The following is an 18634-nucleotide window of genomic DNA, read 5'->3' on the forward strand; positions in this document are numbered from 1 at the left end:
ACTTCCACGGTCTTGACTTTGCCAACTGCTGCCATTTCTGCTATCAACAGTTTGTGTTTGGCTCTTTTACTATTCTAGAGCTTTTTAATTGCACCACTGACAATAGAGATTTGTGCCCTTTTATGCTGAATGCAGTTCTTGGCTGACTGTTTGTATACATAAAAGTGTGAAAGTAAAACTAAAAGAGTGGAAGGGTCAAGATAATTCTGAAAATTGTTTTGTGCAAGAATCAGCCATGTCTATGAAAATTAATGATCGTTGGCACATTTTAGGAAAATGTTTTAAATAGAGAATGTGCATCAGTAGATAAAACTGTCACTTTCAGGTAAGTGATATGAAGCAGGTTGAAACAAGATAAGGTATTTCTGTTTTGCAGGAAAGAAAAAGAAAGGCAAAAAGTAAGGAGTAGCAGATTACTTTCTTTAACCAAGATCTTGCATGTGTAGCTGTATCAAGGGGAAAGCACATGATGCTCTTAAAAGGAAGAAAGGATTGAAGGAAAAATATATGGGCTTTCAAGATATAAATGTTAGAAAATTTGAGAGTTCTGGCATTACACTGCATCATGGAGTAACAGCTAAATTTTTCATACTTTTTACTCAGTGGACTGGGGTCTATTGATGTCCGAATAGCTTTAAACTGATGTTCAGCAGGGCAAATGTTCATGTGGTGCATTACCTGGGCAACTGGGTCGTGTGGGAGGCGTCCCTGCCCACAGCAGGCTAGAACTAATTAATCTTCAGGGTCCCTTCCAACCCAAGCCATTCTATGGCTCTGTATTTCTGTTGTCCTGTAGATCTGTCTGTTGCCAAAGCCAATCATTTTTGCCAGTTGTTGTATTTCAGCACTGTGATGAAGCTTTCCCCAGACCTTCTAAAACAGATTAACTTTAAAAGTACATTTAGTGCCATCAGTCAGCAATTTCTAAGATGTTTTCCATCATTGATAAACATGGGTTAATATTTTAATGCTGTATTTACCTGTAGAATGCATAAAACATATTCACCTCTAGACTGCTGCATTTTTTAATTGGTTGATAAAATCTCATGTGAAAATCCTCACTTTTTAATTTAGAACTGTGAGCAATGATGAGCTCCGAACAAAGCTCAGAAACTTTCTGAAGTTAGGGTATAATTAGGTGCAAATGAAGAAATATTGTTTCTATAAATACCAGGAATCTTAAACTTCTTACTCTAACTGAACCCAAGTGATAATTCATGCTTTAATGAGTCAGTGCATTTCCATGGTTTCTTTTCCCCTCGCAGCCATGAAGGAACAGATTCTGTAGCTGACCGGGCAGATGTTATTGTGGTTTTAAACAACTTCAGAAGCAAAATAATCAAAGTCCAAGTATGTAAAGATATATTTGTCTGCACTATTTCTTTATATATGACTAATGCTCACATGTCTTAGGCTGTATTTAATTGGAAGTTATATACTGGAATATATCATCTAGATTTTGTAAATTTAAATAGAGAGGGGTATGCAAATTAATGTAGTTAATTTGATCCAATAGAGTTATATTAATTGTGTGGGAGGTTGTTAAATAGTTGTCTGCATAACACAGATAGGATTTGTCTCATCAAGTTTAAGGTGTTTAATACTGGTATACAGTCTGAACTTGGTGCCTAAAACTCCCTCTCTGCTTAATAGAATGAGAAAGATAGTCCAGAGGACTGCTCATCCCAGCTCACGTATTGATTTAAATATGAGGTGATCACCTCTTGAGGCATCCAGTTCTGCCCTGTGACTGGGAAGGGATTTGACATCAAGTCCAGATGCCAATGTGGAAGCTCAAATTAGACACACTGAATTCTGTCCTCAGTTACCACATCTGTGTAAATGAAATTACTTGGCTTTTGTTCTTAATTGCAGAAAAAACACGTTACGTTATGTAAATAATATTTTGTTTAGGTATACTCAGGATATATTCTGATGTTAGACACTGAGAATGGCAGAATTATGTAAACATAAATAGAAAGAGGTGTTTAATAAAACATTTATTTTCTGAGTCTCTTCCTCAGTCCTGTAACTGAAAGTTTCCAGAATCATCAGAAGAGAATTCACTTTTTGGAGGGTGAGAAGTCTGCCTTTAAGCCACGGAGAAAGGCTACAAGGGTGCCAAAATAGGAAACTTATTGGATGTGAAAGGTTGTGTGGTTTAAAATAATAACTAGAACATGCAAGCTCTGTCGTTCAGTTAAACTGTAGAGTCACTTCAGTGTTATTTAGATTATGGCTTCAGCAGCTAAGAAGACACCACATGAAAAGAAGTCTGCAAGTGCTAGCTTAACAGTATAAACATGTATGTCTCAAAAATACTGATCTTCTAATCAAGGAAATTAAGGTCAGCACCCAAAACTAACCTGGCACCTTTAGTTAGCACCTGATTGAGACAACAGAAATTAGTTAACCTGTATAGTTCATTCAGCAACAGATTGGTCACTTTCTCCTTTTGACAGGCTTATGAGAATCACAGTTTCCCTTCAGATAAGTTTTGTGCATGATTCAACACCCTACTGCCCTTCTGGCAGCTGATGGGTGGATCAGAGAATCATGGCAGGGTCTTCTGTAAAGGAGGAAAATGAGCTATGATTCTGCTGACATTTAGTTTCTGTTGGAGTAAAGAAGTACAGAGTGTTGAACATGCTGTTTGGTTTATTCATCACTATTTTTTCATAATTGGTTACTTTGCTTCTTATAGTAGTAAGTTCTGTGCAGGTCTTAAAAGTATGAAATGACAGTTTTACAGTTTAGGTTAATGTAGCTCAGTAATTATTTTACTAGATAGGAATAGGGGATAGGGATTGGGAAGCTGTTAGTCCACTACAGTTAGATAATCCAACTGAAGTAGTAATTATTATCAATTAACTTCACAAATGACATGAATTCTTTTTTTTTTTTTTTTTTTTTTTTTTTATGACTAGGTACAGAAAAAGCCTGATAAAATGAATGAAGATCTCCTTAGTGATGGAACAACAGAAAAAGGAAATTTGGAATCAGTTACAAGGTACAAATTAATTTGTTTTTAAAAGGGATCAAAACAGAAGAAAAATGTGAAGGGATACACTCCATCTGAGCTAGTCTTCAGCTTGAAAAATGATTCTAAAGTGAATCTCCAACAGTATTGATCCATAACATAACCAGTTTGGCTAAAGAAGCCTTCGCTCTTCAGAAACCTATTGAAGTAATGCTCTGAGGGAGTCTGCAGCTGTGATTCCTTCCCTCTATGTGCTAGAAGGCATATGCAGTTAAAGAACAATCCTTGAAATTTAAATCAAACAAAGAATACTGTGCAGCAGAGAAAGAAAAGCTCTGGACAGCTTACCTTAATCCTGAGTTGCTATAGGGGAGTAATTGAATGAATTTATGAAAAAAAATAAGGAAGAATTATGAAAAACACCTGGAAAATCCCATCACCACAAACTGTTGAATGTTATTCCTTTACCTCATCATTTACTGTTAGGTATTGCTGACAACAAAGTACAGGGCTAAACATGTGGTTTGACCTGGTGTGGTCATCTTTAGCTAATGCTCAGTATTTTAGAATTTATATATTCGGTTTCAAATATCATAGAATCATAGAATGGTTTGGGTTGGAAGGGACCTCATCTTCCAACCTCCCTGCAGCATGCAGGCATCAACTCCATATCTAATACTAGACCACACTGCCCAGGACCCTGTCCAACCTGGCCTTGAACACCTCCAGGGATGGGGCATCCACAACTCTGCACTTTGGGAAGCCTGTTCCAGCACCTCAGCACTATCTTGGTAAAGAAAAATTTGTTCTGAGTGAGTGGGTATGAGCTGTTATTGTTTGCAAAAGAGTCGCAGAATCACAGAATGGGTTGGATTGGAAGGGACCTTAGAGACCATTGAGTTCCTACCCTGCTGTAGGTATGGCTGCCACCCACTGGATCAGGCTGCTCAGACACGGGGTCAGGCCTTGAATGCATCCAGGAATGGAGTAAAAGATTTTGGAATCATAAAGATGTGTAATGGAAGTAAAATATGAGTGCGTTCTGTCAGGATATTTCTTCTGTGAATTTTCAAACTCATTCTTTACAACCTCAGATTTCTTTCTGTTAGATGTATATCTTAGTTGATAATCCATTTGTTTTCTTAGGTTTTCAGAAATTTCACCAGAAGAGAAGGAAAATAGAAGTGATGTACTTAACATTTTTTCAGTCGCTTCAGGCCATCTATATGAACGTTTTTTAAGGTAAGTAAAAGTTCATCCTAAAATTAAGCAGCATAATGAAGCTGACTGTTTTGTCAGCAGGCAACCACACAGCTGCTGACTCCTCCCAAAGCAGAATGGGTGTGGGGGGAGATTTAAGAGGCAGAGCAAAAACTGCATGTGCAGGCAAAACAAAACAAGGCATTCATTCACTGCTTCTCCTCAGCAGGCCACTTCCAGGAAACAAAGACTCATCACACGTAATGGTTAGTTGGGAAGATAAATGCTATCACTCCAAGTGTCATCCCTTCCTCCTCCTTTACCCCAGTTTTATTACTGTGTATGGACACCATATATGGGACAGCTCTTTGTTCAGTTTAAGTCATCAGCTGTGCTGACTCTGTCCCCTCCTAGCTCCTCGTGCACCTCCAGCCTCCTCACTGGCAGGGCAGTACAAGAGGCTGAAAGCTTGTCTCCATGTAAGCACTGCTCAGCAACAATTAAAACATTTGTGTTATCATCACAGTTTTCATCAAAAACTCAAAACTGGGCACCATACCACCTACTATGAAGAAAATTAACTCTATCCCAGCCAAAAGCACAAGACATAAAGAAGGCCCAAATGCATATTTCTTAGAGAACAAACCGTAGATAGATGTTCTAGAATTTCATTGTTCTTTGAAGAAAGAAGAGTGTTCTCTATGCCTATCACGAGTGCCTGTGCCAAGTGAGAAGATAAAAGATGGAGCTGAATCTCTCTTTATGAAGATGTAGCAGCAGAGACCTCATTAGAGTTTTTATCTATTTATGCTTATTCCAAAATATGGGTTCTATATTCTTACATGACCTTACTTCTGTTTAGTATCTCAGTGTTCATGGATTATGTAATAAGCAGTGACTGCTTTGAAGGAACTCTTGCAGCATTGCCTAATCCGTTCACCACTATATCTGTTACTTTTCTCATTCCTGTGAGTGCTTGTCTATAGCTGCCAGATCTAGTAATTTTCCTGTCCCAAAATGGATTTTCACAATTCTTTCATTTGTGTTTGTTTGGAAAGCAGTATTTTGTATGTATTTATTTCCTAGTAGTCTGACAGAGTTGGAATGCCTGTGTTCTCTTTTTTTTCCTTCAGGCTTCAACAACCTTTATTAAAGGGAAAGATCTGTTTATTTTAAAAGAGGAAAACAAGTTTTAAAATAAATCTTTTTCCACATACCTGAACTTTTTGGAGTTATCAAGGGTTTTCTGAAAAGAATCTTAGCTTGAACTATGCTTCTCTTTCTTACTGATTTCCTTTTTGCAACCTATTAACTTAACAATGTACCCTAAAATATATCATCTCAATAGTTAGTAGTAGGTAATAATCTGTATTTGTAGTTTTTCAGGATCTCTCTCACAGTAGGACTTATTAACCCATCCACATTTGAGACCGTTCTAATATTTCTTACTCAATATGGATCATGTACATCCATCTCAAAGTGGTCTTGATCTCAAAACTTGCTGTTAAAAATATACAAAAATTTTTACTTAAATCGGGTTAAGAAAAGTTACGATTAGAAACTTTAAGCCTCTTTGAAGTATAGTTGAAATATAATGACCTGTGTGTATTCGTTTGTTTATTATAGACTTGTATTTCCACAGAATTATGATGCTTTCTGTTCTACGTCATACCAAAACACCAGTTAAATTTTGGTTTCTGAAAAACTACCTCTCTCCAACATTTAAGGTATAGGAAACACCATTCTTTCAATAACTGTTCTTTAAAATGCTAAATACTTGGGCAAATTAGTACTATTGAGTAATCAGATAATTAAAAAATAAGTTTCACAGTTGGAAATGACATCATGTGTAAGTTTTTTATTTTCTGGAGCCCAAATCCCAACAATAGGTTATAATTTATTCTCTTTTGATGGACTCAGTGAGCTTGAAAGAAATGCTTTTTATATTGTTATAGCTGAGGATTCTGCTAAAATTAAAGAAATTTTCATAATTGATGTGACTAGTAAGGCCAACAGAGTTACAACTGTGTTGCAGCATTTCCTCCATCACCTTCTGCCTCTTTGTATGTCATATACATGTGCAACTTATAGTTTCTGAATCTTTTTCTAGGATGTTATCCCTCACATGGCTAAGACATACGGATTCAAGTACGAGTTAGTACAGTATAAGTGGCCCCGCTGGCTTTATCAGCAGACAGAAAAGCAAAGAATTATTTGGGGCTACAAAATCCTTTTTTTGGACGTTCTTTTCCCCCTGGCTGTAGATAAAATAATCTTTGTCGATGCTGACCAGGTAAGAAAAAAACAATATTATATAACTGTATGAGGAGTTTGTTTTGTTTTAATTTATCCATTTTATTTCCCTGTGGTCGTTTTATTCAAATGTTGGTCTCGCAGGACTGTAGCAGTTGTATAAGCAGAACCAGTAGTTTTGCAAAACGTGAAACAAAACAATTTGGCTTGTCTTTAGCCATGCAGAAATTAAGAGTCTCATCACACTGAGTGCTGTAAATTGTTTCTATTGCCCGTGGATAGACAAAGGCACTTGGAGAGGTAAGTGTGATCTTAAAGGTGCATTTCACAGTAGGCATATTGGAGTGATTCAAATTCTGGGCTGATTATGAGCAGACTTCATTGGCTATGTAAGGTGTCTGAGATGATGAGTTCAGACCAGCTCTTCGATCGATGGAATTTTTGAGTTGAATCCTGTCTCTTTTGTTCTCGAGTTTGTCTGCAGTCTTTCACTCAGAAATTATCATGTACTGAAAGGCAACATGCTGCCTCAGGGAAGATATTGAAGAGTCTGTCACGCAGTCATCAAAAATCTCAGACAAATATTCTGTGTTTTGTTACTTTTCCAAAGCTAAAAGGGATAAATTAAATCTGGTTATAGCAACATGCATCTTAAAAACCGTATTAAATTGTGAAAGTATAACTTCCATTATATTTTTAAATTATAAAAATAAAATTTATTCTTACTCAGATTGTGAGAAGTGACCTGAAAGAACTCAGAGATCTCGATCTAAAGGGAGCTCCTTATGGATACACTCCTTTCTGTGACAGCCGTAAGGAAATGGATGGGTACCGTTTCTGGAAATCAGGATACTGGGCATCACATCTTGGGAAAAAGAAATACCATATTAGGTAGGAGAACTCCTGTATATTTTGTGCAGCTTGTAAATCTGGCTCTGGATATTGCCCACTGAGACATCACTAGTTACCTAATAGCCTTTCTCAAGAAGAGATAAATTCATCTGAATTCAGATGATATATGGCAATAGCTTCATCTGTTTGCTTTAAATAATACGCTTTTAGCATGTGAACAGTTTCAGGTTTCTTGTCACTTCTTGATTAATGTTACAAAGAAGGATATGAAACTGCAGAAGTCTTGATGTATATTTTTTCTTTGCAGCGCCTTATATGTTGTGGATCTTAAGAAGTTCAGAAAGATTGCAGCAGGAGATAGGCTTCGGGGCCAGTACCAGGCTCTTAGTCAAGATCCAAACAGTCTGTCAAATCTAGATCAGGTATATGTGGGCTTAAGAAATTAAGCTTTTCTTTTATCTTTCTCAGTATGCACAGAATTATTGTATCTCAACATATGTTTTATAGTTCTGAAGAATATTTAGCTTTTTTTCCCCTCTATTTCTTCTGTTTTTCCATTAATGTTAATTTAACTTACCTAAGCTAAGTGCTAATGCACTCTGGTGGTTCTGTACATGGTACATGGTACGCCATGGGTTGACTACGGTCTTTGTTTATCTAACTCCACCAATTTTCAAAGCTAGGTGGGATAAGTTAGGGTACAAATCACAAGTGTGTATATAGATTCCAGATATGCAGAACTAACTTCAATTTAGTCTCCTCTTCCCTAGTACAGACTCCTTAGTTCAGTGGAAGATTGATAATACAGCTCATATGTTTCTGCCAGAGTAAATGTTGCTTTTTACTTATGTCTGTGGGTGAAATTCACGAGGCTTCAAAAGTAAGGTTGTCATTGTTTTTGTAATTTACCTTGTGGAATTATTAAAAGCACAAAAGGTTTATTATCTGCCTACAGCAGTAAAGGGATCTCTGAATAGAAAGGCCCACATCTCTCACTGCCACGTTTTTCCCATAAATAAAGAAAGACCTTCAAGATTCAGAAGCTGGTCACAAGTCTTCTGACTCATGCCACTTCTCAGAAATAGTCATTAGTTTTACGTAGTGTCTTCACAACAGCAAGAATGTGCATCTTTTGACTTTGGGATTCTTATGTTTTCAACAGCTTTAATAGCTGATAGCCTTAATGTAGAATTTGTTGGATCCCATCAAAAGCCATTCGTACCCTTCCCTCAGCACATCGGCACTGAAAGCAGACATTAAGGTAGCTAAATCTTGGCAAAATGGAATTGGAATTATTGTGGAAAAGGAGATATTTCAAAGTAATATTACATACTAATTTGCTTTTTGATTGTATCGGTAGGAATCATCCCCTGGCTCCATTTACCACAAATGTAGCATCGTTCCTAGAAATACAAACCACAGTGCAATATATTTTACTGGAGTCCTGGAGAGTGTGTATATACTGGTGAATTAAGATGTTTATTTTTAAAATATCTGACTGGAGTGCCTTCTGCCTGCCCTTCTCAAGAATAACCTCTGCTAGTCTACCAGTAGTGTGACACACTTGGGCCTGCTGCCTTCATGTCTGCTTTTTAGGGGCATTATGAGTTGGACTCGATGATCTCTGGAGGTTCCTTCCAACCCCTACAATTCTGTGATATGCTGACATAAACCACAAAATAAAAGTAGAGAGAGTAGGGAAAAAAAAGGTACTTTTAGATGACAAAGACGGTAAGAATGGATAGGGAGAAGAATTACACAGTGAAAGCTAGACTTCCAGTACAGTATATTTAACTGTGTTGTTGAATGAGAAGCCTAAAGCGTAAAGAAATAGCTGTGTAAAGATGAAAAAACAATTGGCAAATATTTATAGTAAATATAACTTCATTAAAAAATAGGTAATTGAGCATCTTGTTCTTCACTTGCAGAATTACAATCAGTGGAGGAAATGTAATAGCAAAATATTTTATTAACAGAAAATGTGTTTTTTTTAAAGTGAGGTTTTGTTTTCTAATACAAAAAGTTGCAGTTGAAGAGTACACCATTAAAATTACGTAGGTTATCTGACTAAATGTAAAGATGCCCATATTACAAATCAAATTGAAGAGCAACCTTTGTATGTTATTTGTGGAAGTCCAGGAAACTTTCATTTAGTCAGTTTACATATTTTGAATGAACGAGATTTTTTGCAATGACAGTGTAAACAGCCTGATCTTTTATTTTTATGACTCGTGAGTGTATCCTCTTTGATTCACTTTGAAGTATGTCTATGTCTTTGTGCTTTTGAGGGTAAGTCACTTTAATTTGAAAGAAAAAAACTTTTTGTGGATTTTTTTTTTAATATATATATTTGCTTCTGTATATTTAAAATCCTGGATCTAGCAGGTGTCTTTCTACTTTATGTAACGATTTCTAAGTTCATATCTTTTAGAGCTGTAATACTAACTTAGGAATTGCATTTAGAAAGCAGAAGAAAACACTTTTTTCCCCTTGAAATTGAGGTGACAATAAAACATTTATTTAATTCCTAATATTCATTGAATTGAGGTTTTCCAAAAAAAGGAAACATTTAAATTAACATTTAAGCATCTTGACTCATTATACTTCTATTTAGTGTATTTTTTCCATGCTAATGTCTATATTTGAATTAAGTTACATGCTTCTTATAGCACGGCTACATGTACTATTTTATTCTGTCACATTTAGCAGTGTGATTTGGCAAAGTAACACCCAACTACTACTTCCTTGAGTACTGACATTTATTTTTTAAATGTAACGTCAGGGTTGTGCATATGAAAGAGCTTATGAAAGTATCTACAGCATACACTTGTTATTTTTAACTATGGCCAGAGAACCTGTACTGTATGGCTGCCTGGGATTTTTCTCTTTTGTAAACACTATTCCCAACGTGATATTAGATTAGTGTTTTCACAATTAGAGTATTTGAGTGTGCAATAAAGGTGAAAAAAAAAGTGAAAGTAAGGAGGATAGCCAGAGTAGCAATGTAATAGCTTTTCCTTTTCACACTCACATTTCTGGAATCCATTTTCCGTAAAGAAGGCTGACATTAGAGTAGTGCCATAATTCCACATTACATGGTTTTGAGCTTTCTTTTGCAAATGTGAGGAATGGAAATATGGTTAAGATATGCTATAAAAATTTCACTCAACCTAATTCTGCTCAGAAGTATTTAGAGCATGGCACGCAATATCCGAGCTGTGGGCATTACTTACGCCAACTAAGGCGTAAGTGCAAGAAAAAATTTCTCTATGTGAAATGGAGAGGTGGAATAGGCCACCAAAATCAGTGTTCCTAAGTTTTGAATTGCAAAAGGGCCAGGTGAGCAATTGCTTAGAAGGAAACAGAAAAAATTGCAGATGTCATAGAACCCCCAAGGTTGGAAAAAACCTCTAAGATCACCCAGTCCAGTCATCCACCTATCACCACTATTTCCCACTAAACCATGTCCCTCAGTACAATATCTCAGTGTTTCTTGAACAACTCCAGGGTTGGTGACTCCACCATTTCCCTGGGCAGCCCATTCCAGTGCCTGGCAGCTCTCTCAGAGAAGAAGTATTTCCTAACATCCATCCTGAATCTTCCCTGACACAACTTAAGGCCTTTCCCTCTGGTCCTGTCACTAGTTACATGGGAGAACAGGCCAATTCCCACCTCACCACATGTAACAATGGTAACAAATGGTTAACAAACAAAGATATTCTCTGGAATGCCTTATAAGTAATTGCTTGGTAACCAGTTACATCAAAATTCAGTGCTAATTCATGATTTTACAAACTTGTGCAGGATCTTCCCAATAATATGATTCATCAAGTAGCTATCAAGTCTCTCCCTCAAGAGTGGCTTTGGTGTGAAACTTGGTGTGATGATGAATCCAAGAAAAAGGCTAAAACAATAGACTTGGTGAGTTGATTTTGAGTTAATTAGCTCTATAGATTAAAAAATTGATTGCAGTTTCTGTGGCTTTTGAGATACACTTATTTTTGATATCATGGAGCCAGCCTTGCTGGAGGGTATTGGAGCACTGGGCTGCTTTTGATAGATACCTGAACATATACAATTCCTTTCTTCCAGCACCTCTCCTGTGTGCTCTGTAGAAAATTTGCTTATTTTGAAGCTGAAAACTTTGCCTGAAAATGAAGAGTTGCTATCTCTAACTGGATAGGAGCCAGTTTTTTTTACTTCTGTACTTATATTTCCCCTGTTTTCCTCCGTATTCAGCCATATTATTGGAACTCTAATTAAGTACTGCAGACTCTTGAGTGTTGTGTGCTTCTGCCTCTGCTGAACCCATTGTGCAGAGGCTCTTTTTCTCTGTCCATTTCACCACTATAAACTGAAGATAAAGCATGGCTTATATATAGCTTAAAAATCGTAAAGCTGAGGAGGCGTACCCACATTTAGAAAGAAGGAAGCATCTCTCTTTGGGAACTGAAACAGAAAAAGTTCTGCTCTGTCATTATTACCCCCATTCCATTTTTCCCCACTTGTTCATTTCTTGTCACCCCCCGCTCTGTGTGAGTGAACCTTTGGAGCCATAATTCTGAACAAAAACAGGCAGTTGGAATCTGATGCAAATATTCAGTATGTAAATAACTTATTTTGTGCCTGTACAGTTAAAATAAGCTTTTTTGTGCACTAAACGTGGGTAATCTCTATTCTAGAAAGTGACATTATAAATGCTGACAAAGACACTTGTTAGATGTGAGATTTGAGATAACTGAGAGCAAAAAAAAAAAAATATGTTGGAGACAAGATATTTCTCTGGGCTGCTGAGAAATGCCTCTTGCTAAAATATGAAAATTTTAGCCAGATATGGTACTAGGAAATGTGGTAAGTAGCACTTCTGTGCAAAATATTTCAGATTTTTGGAGTGTTGTTGACTTCTTACGACACTAGATTCTTTGTCAAGGTTCATGATTTGCTGCAGTGTAGTTTTTGTCTGAAGCTTATTTCTCACATTGGAGTTACTTGCAGACCATTTTTAAACACTCAGGTTATTGTCCTAATCAACACGTGGTTACCTGGCTAGTTTTTAACAGTAGTGTTTGGTATTCTGCTGTGTATCTTCAGTGACACTGAGATGATGATGACTTACCGTTCCTTGGGAAGGTATTATTTTTGCATTGGCTTTGTTTACATTCGCTGTGTTTTAAACTTTCAGTGCAACAATCCCCAAACCAAAGAACCAAAATTAGAGGCTGCCGCTCGAATAGTTCCTGAATGGGTTGACTATGACACTGAGATTCGAAAGTTAATACAGCAGATTGAGAAGGAGAAGAAAAGTAAAAAATCATCTTCTAAAAAAGGTAATTTACATTCATATTTATCTGTTACTTCTTTAAGAGACTTTGTTTGAAATGAAGGTTGGGATCAGTAGACATGTAAGTTGAGTTGTATTTAATAAGTTTTCATCCTCTGTGGGAAATGCTCTGGGTTTTAAGAGTTGTGTGATGCTTCTTTACATGGGAGTTATGCTAAGATATGCTAAGATGGAACAAGCCATTTGTTTCATGCCAAAGTCCAAGAAGACAACATTTTCAAGTACATAATCTTTTTATTTCATATTGCTGCTCTTTCTTTTTAATATTGTTCAGCTTGTCCAGCACATTCCTCTTTCTTCAGACTGCAGTTTTCCTGCTCGTATTGGTCTCCAGTCTTGAGTCAGAGAATAAATTCCCTTATCATTACAAGGAATTCCAAGTAGTTGTTATTTATTTGTGAAGTCTTTGGTCTGTTTGCAGCAAGGCTTTAAAAATGAAGTTCATGTCACTGAATTGTTTTGGCAGTAACTAGGCAGGAAAGGGCTTTCTCCATGTTTTACAAAAGTAGTCGATATGTTTCTGTGCTTGTGCTTTTTAAGATTTTTTTCCTTTCGTTACAGGTTTTAAGCACGATGAACTTTAGCACTGCCTGTAAAAAGTGATGGTGACAGCATATTGTCTTCTGCAAAGATGGAGTGGGAGCCATGGAAGTTGCCTTGTCACTATTTGTAACATTCTTTAATGTAAAGTGAAATATTTTGTAACTTATGGTGTTATTTAAAGAGTTCTACATAAGAAACAGAAAGCGGAAGGGAGAAATCCACAGGAACTTGGCTTTATTTAAGTCAGTGTAGACTTACTTTTGTTATTTTGTTTTTCTTTTACTTCTCAAGAAGACAATCTGCCTAGGGGATTTTAGAGTATAAAGAATGATGTATTCAGCTCTTCAAAGACGCACTGCCTCAGCAATTGGGAAGGGGAGGAGGCACTAACTAGTTACATGAAAACTGTTTTATGCAAATTACATTCATTTAGTCGATGTATTTAAACACAAAGAATTTTGGTTATACGTCTGTAGTTTTTTTCCTGGAGGAATGCTGTGGTCACAAGCCAAATTCTCATTGTAGCCAAGATACAATATAAAAAAATAGCTTGGGTAATTTAGACCACACAAATCCAACTTTGAAGCTTACCAAAGTCAGGAATGTAATTTTCTATTCATGATGCAGGATTCCTGCCCTCTTAACTAATTTGAAAGAATCCTTTTTGATTCTCGGGCTCCCTTTGTCACTCAAATAGAATGACATTAGATTCCATTGTGTGGTTTTGGTTAAGAAAGATGAGAAGGTCTGTGCCTGAGAGCTGTTTCCACTCAGTTTTGACTACCATCATTCTGTTCAGAGTTTGAAGTAATAAAACACTCGACCTATTTTTCACTCTCAGTGCTGTCTACTTATTTTATCAATATTCACTGAAAAAACTGTTGCTCGAATGGGCTGTCAATACATTTTGATTGTGCAAAAACTGCAGTGAAAAATTCTGGCAGTACACATTTGCAAATAGGAAAATTTATTTATGAAACTGATATCTGGTGCCTTAAGTACATATCATTTTGTTTAGTTTGTGCTGGTTTCAAAGCAGTCTGGATATAACCACAAATTCTTCCATGAACGGTTTAATGTAGTCTTTCAGTGTAAGTGCTTGTAATTATAAAAGATAATGTAATTTGCACTAAGTGGGTAAATCCATCGTGAGTTGCATATCTCTCTACCTGTAAATAAGAGCATAAAGGGTAAGAAAAATGGAGCACATTTTGTATGCAGTCATTGTGCTCAGGAGTAGGTTATTTGTAATTGCTTCCCTTAAGTGCAGGTATTTATAATCTATTTATAATGCTTTCCTGACATTTCTCAAGTCTCAGTAATATGAAACATGCAAAATTTTTTTTACAGGCATTTATATGTTACGCTGTATAACCTTTCTGCATTTTGAATAGCAGTTTAAACGTCGGTATGGATTTTCAAAGGTCTGTTGTGGGCATTTTATTTGTATGAAGTAACCAATGGGATATTCCATGTGAAATCCAGCAATGTTAATCAATCAGCCAATACCAATTTCCATTCTCTCTCTGTCACTGGAATGTTTGTTTTGTTGCTCCTGTTCTCGTGACAAGTAACATAATCCAGAAGAACACCAGACAGGAAGTGAAACATGTTGGAACCTCACAGAACATAACTATGTATGGTGTTTCTAGAACACTGATGGACTTCTTACTGACTTCATTCTGCAGTTACTACTATCCAGTCAGTGTGCAACAGGAAACAACTGTTATTCTCTATGTAAAGGGAAAAACCTTCAGCGATCTGCTTCCCTACTGTTTTCTGAGCAAGGCTAGAGGAAAAAAGCACTGCTTTCTCTTATTTTGGATTATACAATGAACATTAAGTGTTTGGTTAGTGTCAGTGAGCTCGCTTCTAGTTTTGTAGAGCCAGAGAATGCCTGTTTACCCCACTTACTGATGGGGAAACGTTATCTGATTTTACTGTATAGGATCAAATCCTTTATCAGTTTAATCCAGCACCAAGGCTCTCACAGAGGTTAGCACTCAGCACTGGAACCTCGTGGTGCCACATGTGGGAGAACCGCATTCCCAGTGCAGTGTTCTGATTGTGAAAGGACAGTAGGAAGAGCATCCCACTGCCTCTTATTCAGGATTTGTGTTTGGAGTGACACACTGACTCCTTTGGTGCCATGAGAATACTCTCGTGTTGCAGGCTGGTTTGGGCTCCTGGCGCAGCAGGCATTGCCCTGCTGACTGCTGGACACATCCCAGAAGAATCCTGCATTGGGGAGGAGTCTCTTGCAAGGCTGCCTCTTAAACTCACACCTCTGTTAGCTAATACTTCATTCTGCACTTCAGACAGATCAGAGCTGTGCCCCAGCAGCACTTACTGACTTCTCTCAGCTTCCTCTGATGAAAGTCTCAATCTGGTTTGTGAATTTCCACCTGAAGGCACAGCTCAAGCAGTTAAAACCATAATCAGCACTGCTGTATCTACATTTCTCTCTACCACTGGAGTTTTCAGTTCAGTTTGAATTCTCACTCCTTCAGATGAAAGCAACATCCTGGCAGCCTCTCACTGGCTGTTGTCAAGTCACATAAATAGCTTCCTGCTGCCGCCCTCCTAAGCGCAGTGCTCCTCTATCAGATTCTGGGCTCTGATGACTGCAAAATGTGGATTTATATAAAATTGCAGGCCTGAAAGCATTCAGCCTCTGTTTCGACCTACCCTGGAGGCACTGCACTGTAGTCAGTTTCCCAGTCTGGCTCCATTTACATGGAACTCTGCTGGGAGCCCTCTGAGGGCAGGGCCTGCTCAGTGCTGTCCCAGAGAGCAGAGCTCAGCGCTGCCCTCCCACTCCCTGTGAGGAGCTGCAGCCACCACCAGGCCTCCCCTCAGCTCCTCCGCTCTGAGCACACACCGGGACCTCAGCCACTCTTCGATCACCCTGCCCCTCCTGCATTTCCTCCTCCTCCTTGTAGCCCTTCACTGGATGCACGCTAATAGCTTTATGTCCTTACATCATGGCCCCAAAGCCGCCCCAGTGCTGGAGGTGTGGCTGCACAGCACAGCAGGACAACCCCGCCCCTCAGCTGATGCACCCCAAGCTTATGTTCACTCTGTTAACTCAGCCCTATTACAATGCCTTCTTGAAGCCTGATGACTTCTGCACCAGTGGCAGTTATAATTTACCCCTAAGCAGCATTAACACCACACTCCCCCAGGACACCACTTTTCAACACAGGAGAGCAGGATGAGAAAAGAAGGGCAGACAAACACACACCGCAGTGCTTTCTTGTCATCATAAATATCTTTATTGTGAAAAATACCATAAAATAATTCCCACCGTTCTAGAAAAAACAGTTCTTGCTTTTTAGATTTATGATTTAATATAAAGACATAATTTGAGACATTTGATAAATCTCCGGCTAACTTTATTTATCCTTCTTAAAACAAAATTTGCAGTGGGCAAAGAAAAAATTCTCCCATTTTTCTTTTTCTTTTTTAAATGGACAATTGTGTGTATTACAGAGCAAACAAACCATACCTTACAGTAAGGCACTTTTAAATACAACCAACTTGCTACGCTATACTGGCTGATGCCCAGCAAAGCTCCTACAAATCACAGCCCAAAACAAAAGAGTAATTCTCATTCCAAGCACCAGGCTGGAGGCTGAAATGATAACAAGCTTTTGCTTTTATTATTTATCTTTTTTTTTTTTTTTTTAAGCTAACAGGTTTTCTGTCACAAGTTCAAGCTCTTATGTTTATAATTCACTCTGCATCCAGTTTAATACTGATTTACAGCACATCAGTACTAAGCATACCTCAAAGTAAGATAAGCCACAGCTCTCCTCCTTCATTTTAAAACAAGTTGGGAAGTGGTTTACACAAACTGCAAGACAGAATTCAACACAAGAAGTGTGCACCTCCACAGAAGCCCGTTGCTCTAACGATGCTTCATGAACATCACAGGCTTCACAAACCACCAAGACTTATTTCAATGTTCAGTTACTGAATACTATTGCACTACAGGCACCCATTATAAATAAAAAGGCGAATTCGGCTTCCTCGTACGCAGTGCGCGCCATCAGCGCTCAGTGCAGTACCTGCACTCGTTTGCTGAAGTCACATCACTGCATCTGAAAATCCTTGAAAAAAAAAAAAAAAACAGCTTCTCCTTTCTTTCTAGGCACAGTTTTGTCTTTCTCTGTTGTCAGAAGCAGCTTAGAGCTCACGGCCAGCTTGCTTAGCAGTGCTGGTGCTAATGTGTGCGTGAGCAGCAGCTGCTTGGTACCAGCATGCCTCATTCTCCATTGTCATCTTTTTTTCTTCATCTTTCAAGACACTGTTTTTCACAAGAGATATCCATGAACAGCATTCAAGCATTAATCATCTCCCACTGACTGGATTCAAGCTTTCCCCCGAAAAAATAAGCAATTTTCCCTTTGCAACTCATTGTCAGAATTAAACATAGTCCTTTCTGTTCCTGACTGCTTCCACCCTACAGAAGCAAAAAGAAAGGAATACACTCAGCTCTAATACCAATTCCTTTTACGAACAGTTTACTTATGAAGGACCACCTTATTCCTTTCCAAAAAGGAAAATTAAAAAAAAAAAAAAAATATATCTCAGCCATAACTTTTAAAACAGAGGAGGAAGAATGATAAGAACAAAAAGCTGCAAGAGGGCAATCCTTCCACGTCACATTTGTAGCATTTCGCCAGCACACAGAGTGACTGGCTGTGGTATTTACTGTGACTTCCTGCAGCTGAACACAGCTCTAACTACAAAATCACCATGTATTGCTTACACTGCTCATTAAGGAGTATTTAAACCAGCCCCTCCTACAGCAAACAAAGTGGTACAGAGCTGCTGATGCCAGGCAGTGGCCAGCACACAACCACACAGCTGCACGCCATGAGCCCTTGGCTCTACTGCACCACGGCAAGGGGTGCATCAACCAGGGGCTGTGGCTCAGAACTGGATTCAGCTTCTGCTCACAGTGAGCAAAAACATGGGAGAGCTGCCTGGACCAGCTGGCACCACAGGATAGCATCTGTGCATGGGCTGTGCAGTGAGCTCCTATGCCTGGGCCCCAGAGGTCCAATGGGAGCCCCACTGACCTCACAAAGACATGAGAAGCATCCTGAGCTGCTCCAGAATTTAAACAGAAACACTTCAGATGTGTCAAAAAGCAGAAGCCGAACTTCCAGGAAGTCATTCAACTTGAACATATCTGATGCTGAACTTTAATAGGATGCCACAGTGCTTTTGTACCATCAACTACTGGAAATCCCTACACACACTCTTCATCAGCCTGAAGATAAGTTTCTGCTGACCAAACACTGGCCTTTCAATTGCTGTTGAAAAAACACTTTCCAAAGCCACAGTTCGGTTTGTAAAGTACTTGAGGCAGCAGAAAAGGGCTGTGCTTCAAAAAAAAAAAAAAACCTGCACTTATAGTAATTAAAGAAATATACACTTTCAGATGGAAGATTGCA

The 18634-nt window shown here is 38.1% G+C and overlaps 1 protein-coding gene across 1 annotated transcript in view; it reads left to right on the forward strand.

Moving 5' to 3' along the window:
- Positions 1-16856, forward strand: part of UGGT2 (UDP-glucose glycoprotein glucosyltransferase 2) — a 79810-nt gene extending 62954 nt beyond the window's left edge. The window contains 10 exon segments of the mRNA XM_085226033.1: positions 1266-1350; positions 2928-3010; positions 4127-4222; positions 5823-5907; positions 6291-6473; positions 7164-7324; positions 7593-7707; positions 11090-11206; positions 12468-12612; positions 13188-16856. Of these exon segments, the coding sequence (XP_085082159.1) occupies positions 1266-1350; positions 2928-3010; positions 4127-4222; positions 5823-5907; positions 6291-6473; positions 7164-7324; positions 7593-7707; positions 11090-11206; positions 12468-12612; positions 13188-13210 (1093 nt within the window). The 3' untranslated portion in view covers positions 13211-16856.
- The last annotated feature ends 1778 nt before the right edge of the window (positions 16857-18634 follow it).

Source organism: Meleagris gallopavo, chromosome 1 (assembly GCF_905368555.1).
Source record: "Meleagris gallopavo chromosome 1, MGAL_WU_HG_1.1, whole genome shotgun sequence".
Classification (NCBI taxonomy): Eukaryota; Metazoa; Chordata; class Aves; order Galliformes; family Phasianidae; genus Meleagris; species Meleagris gallopavo.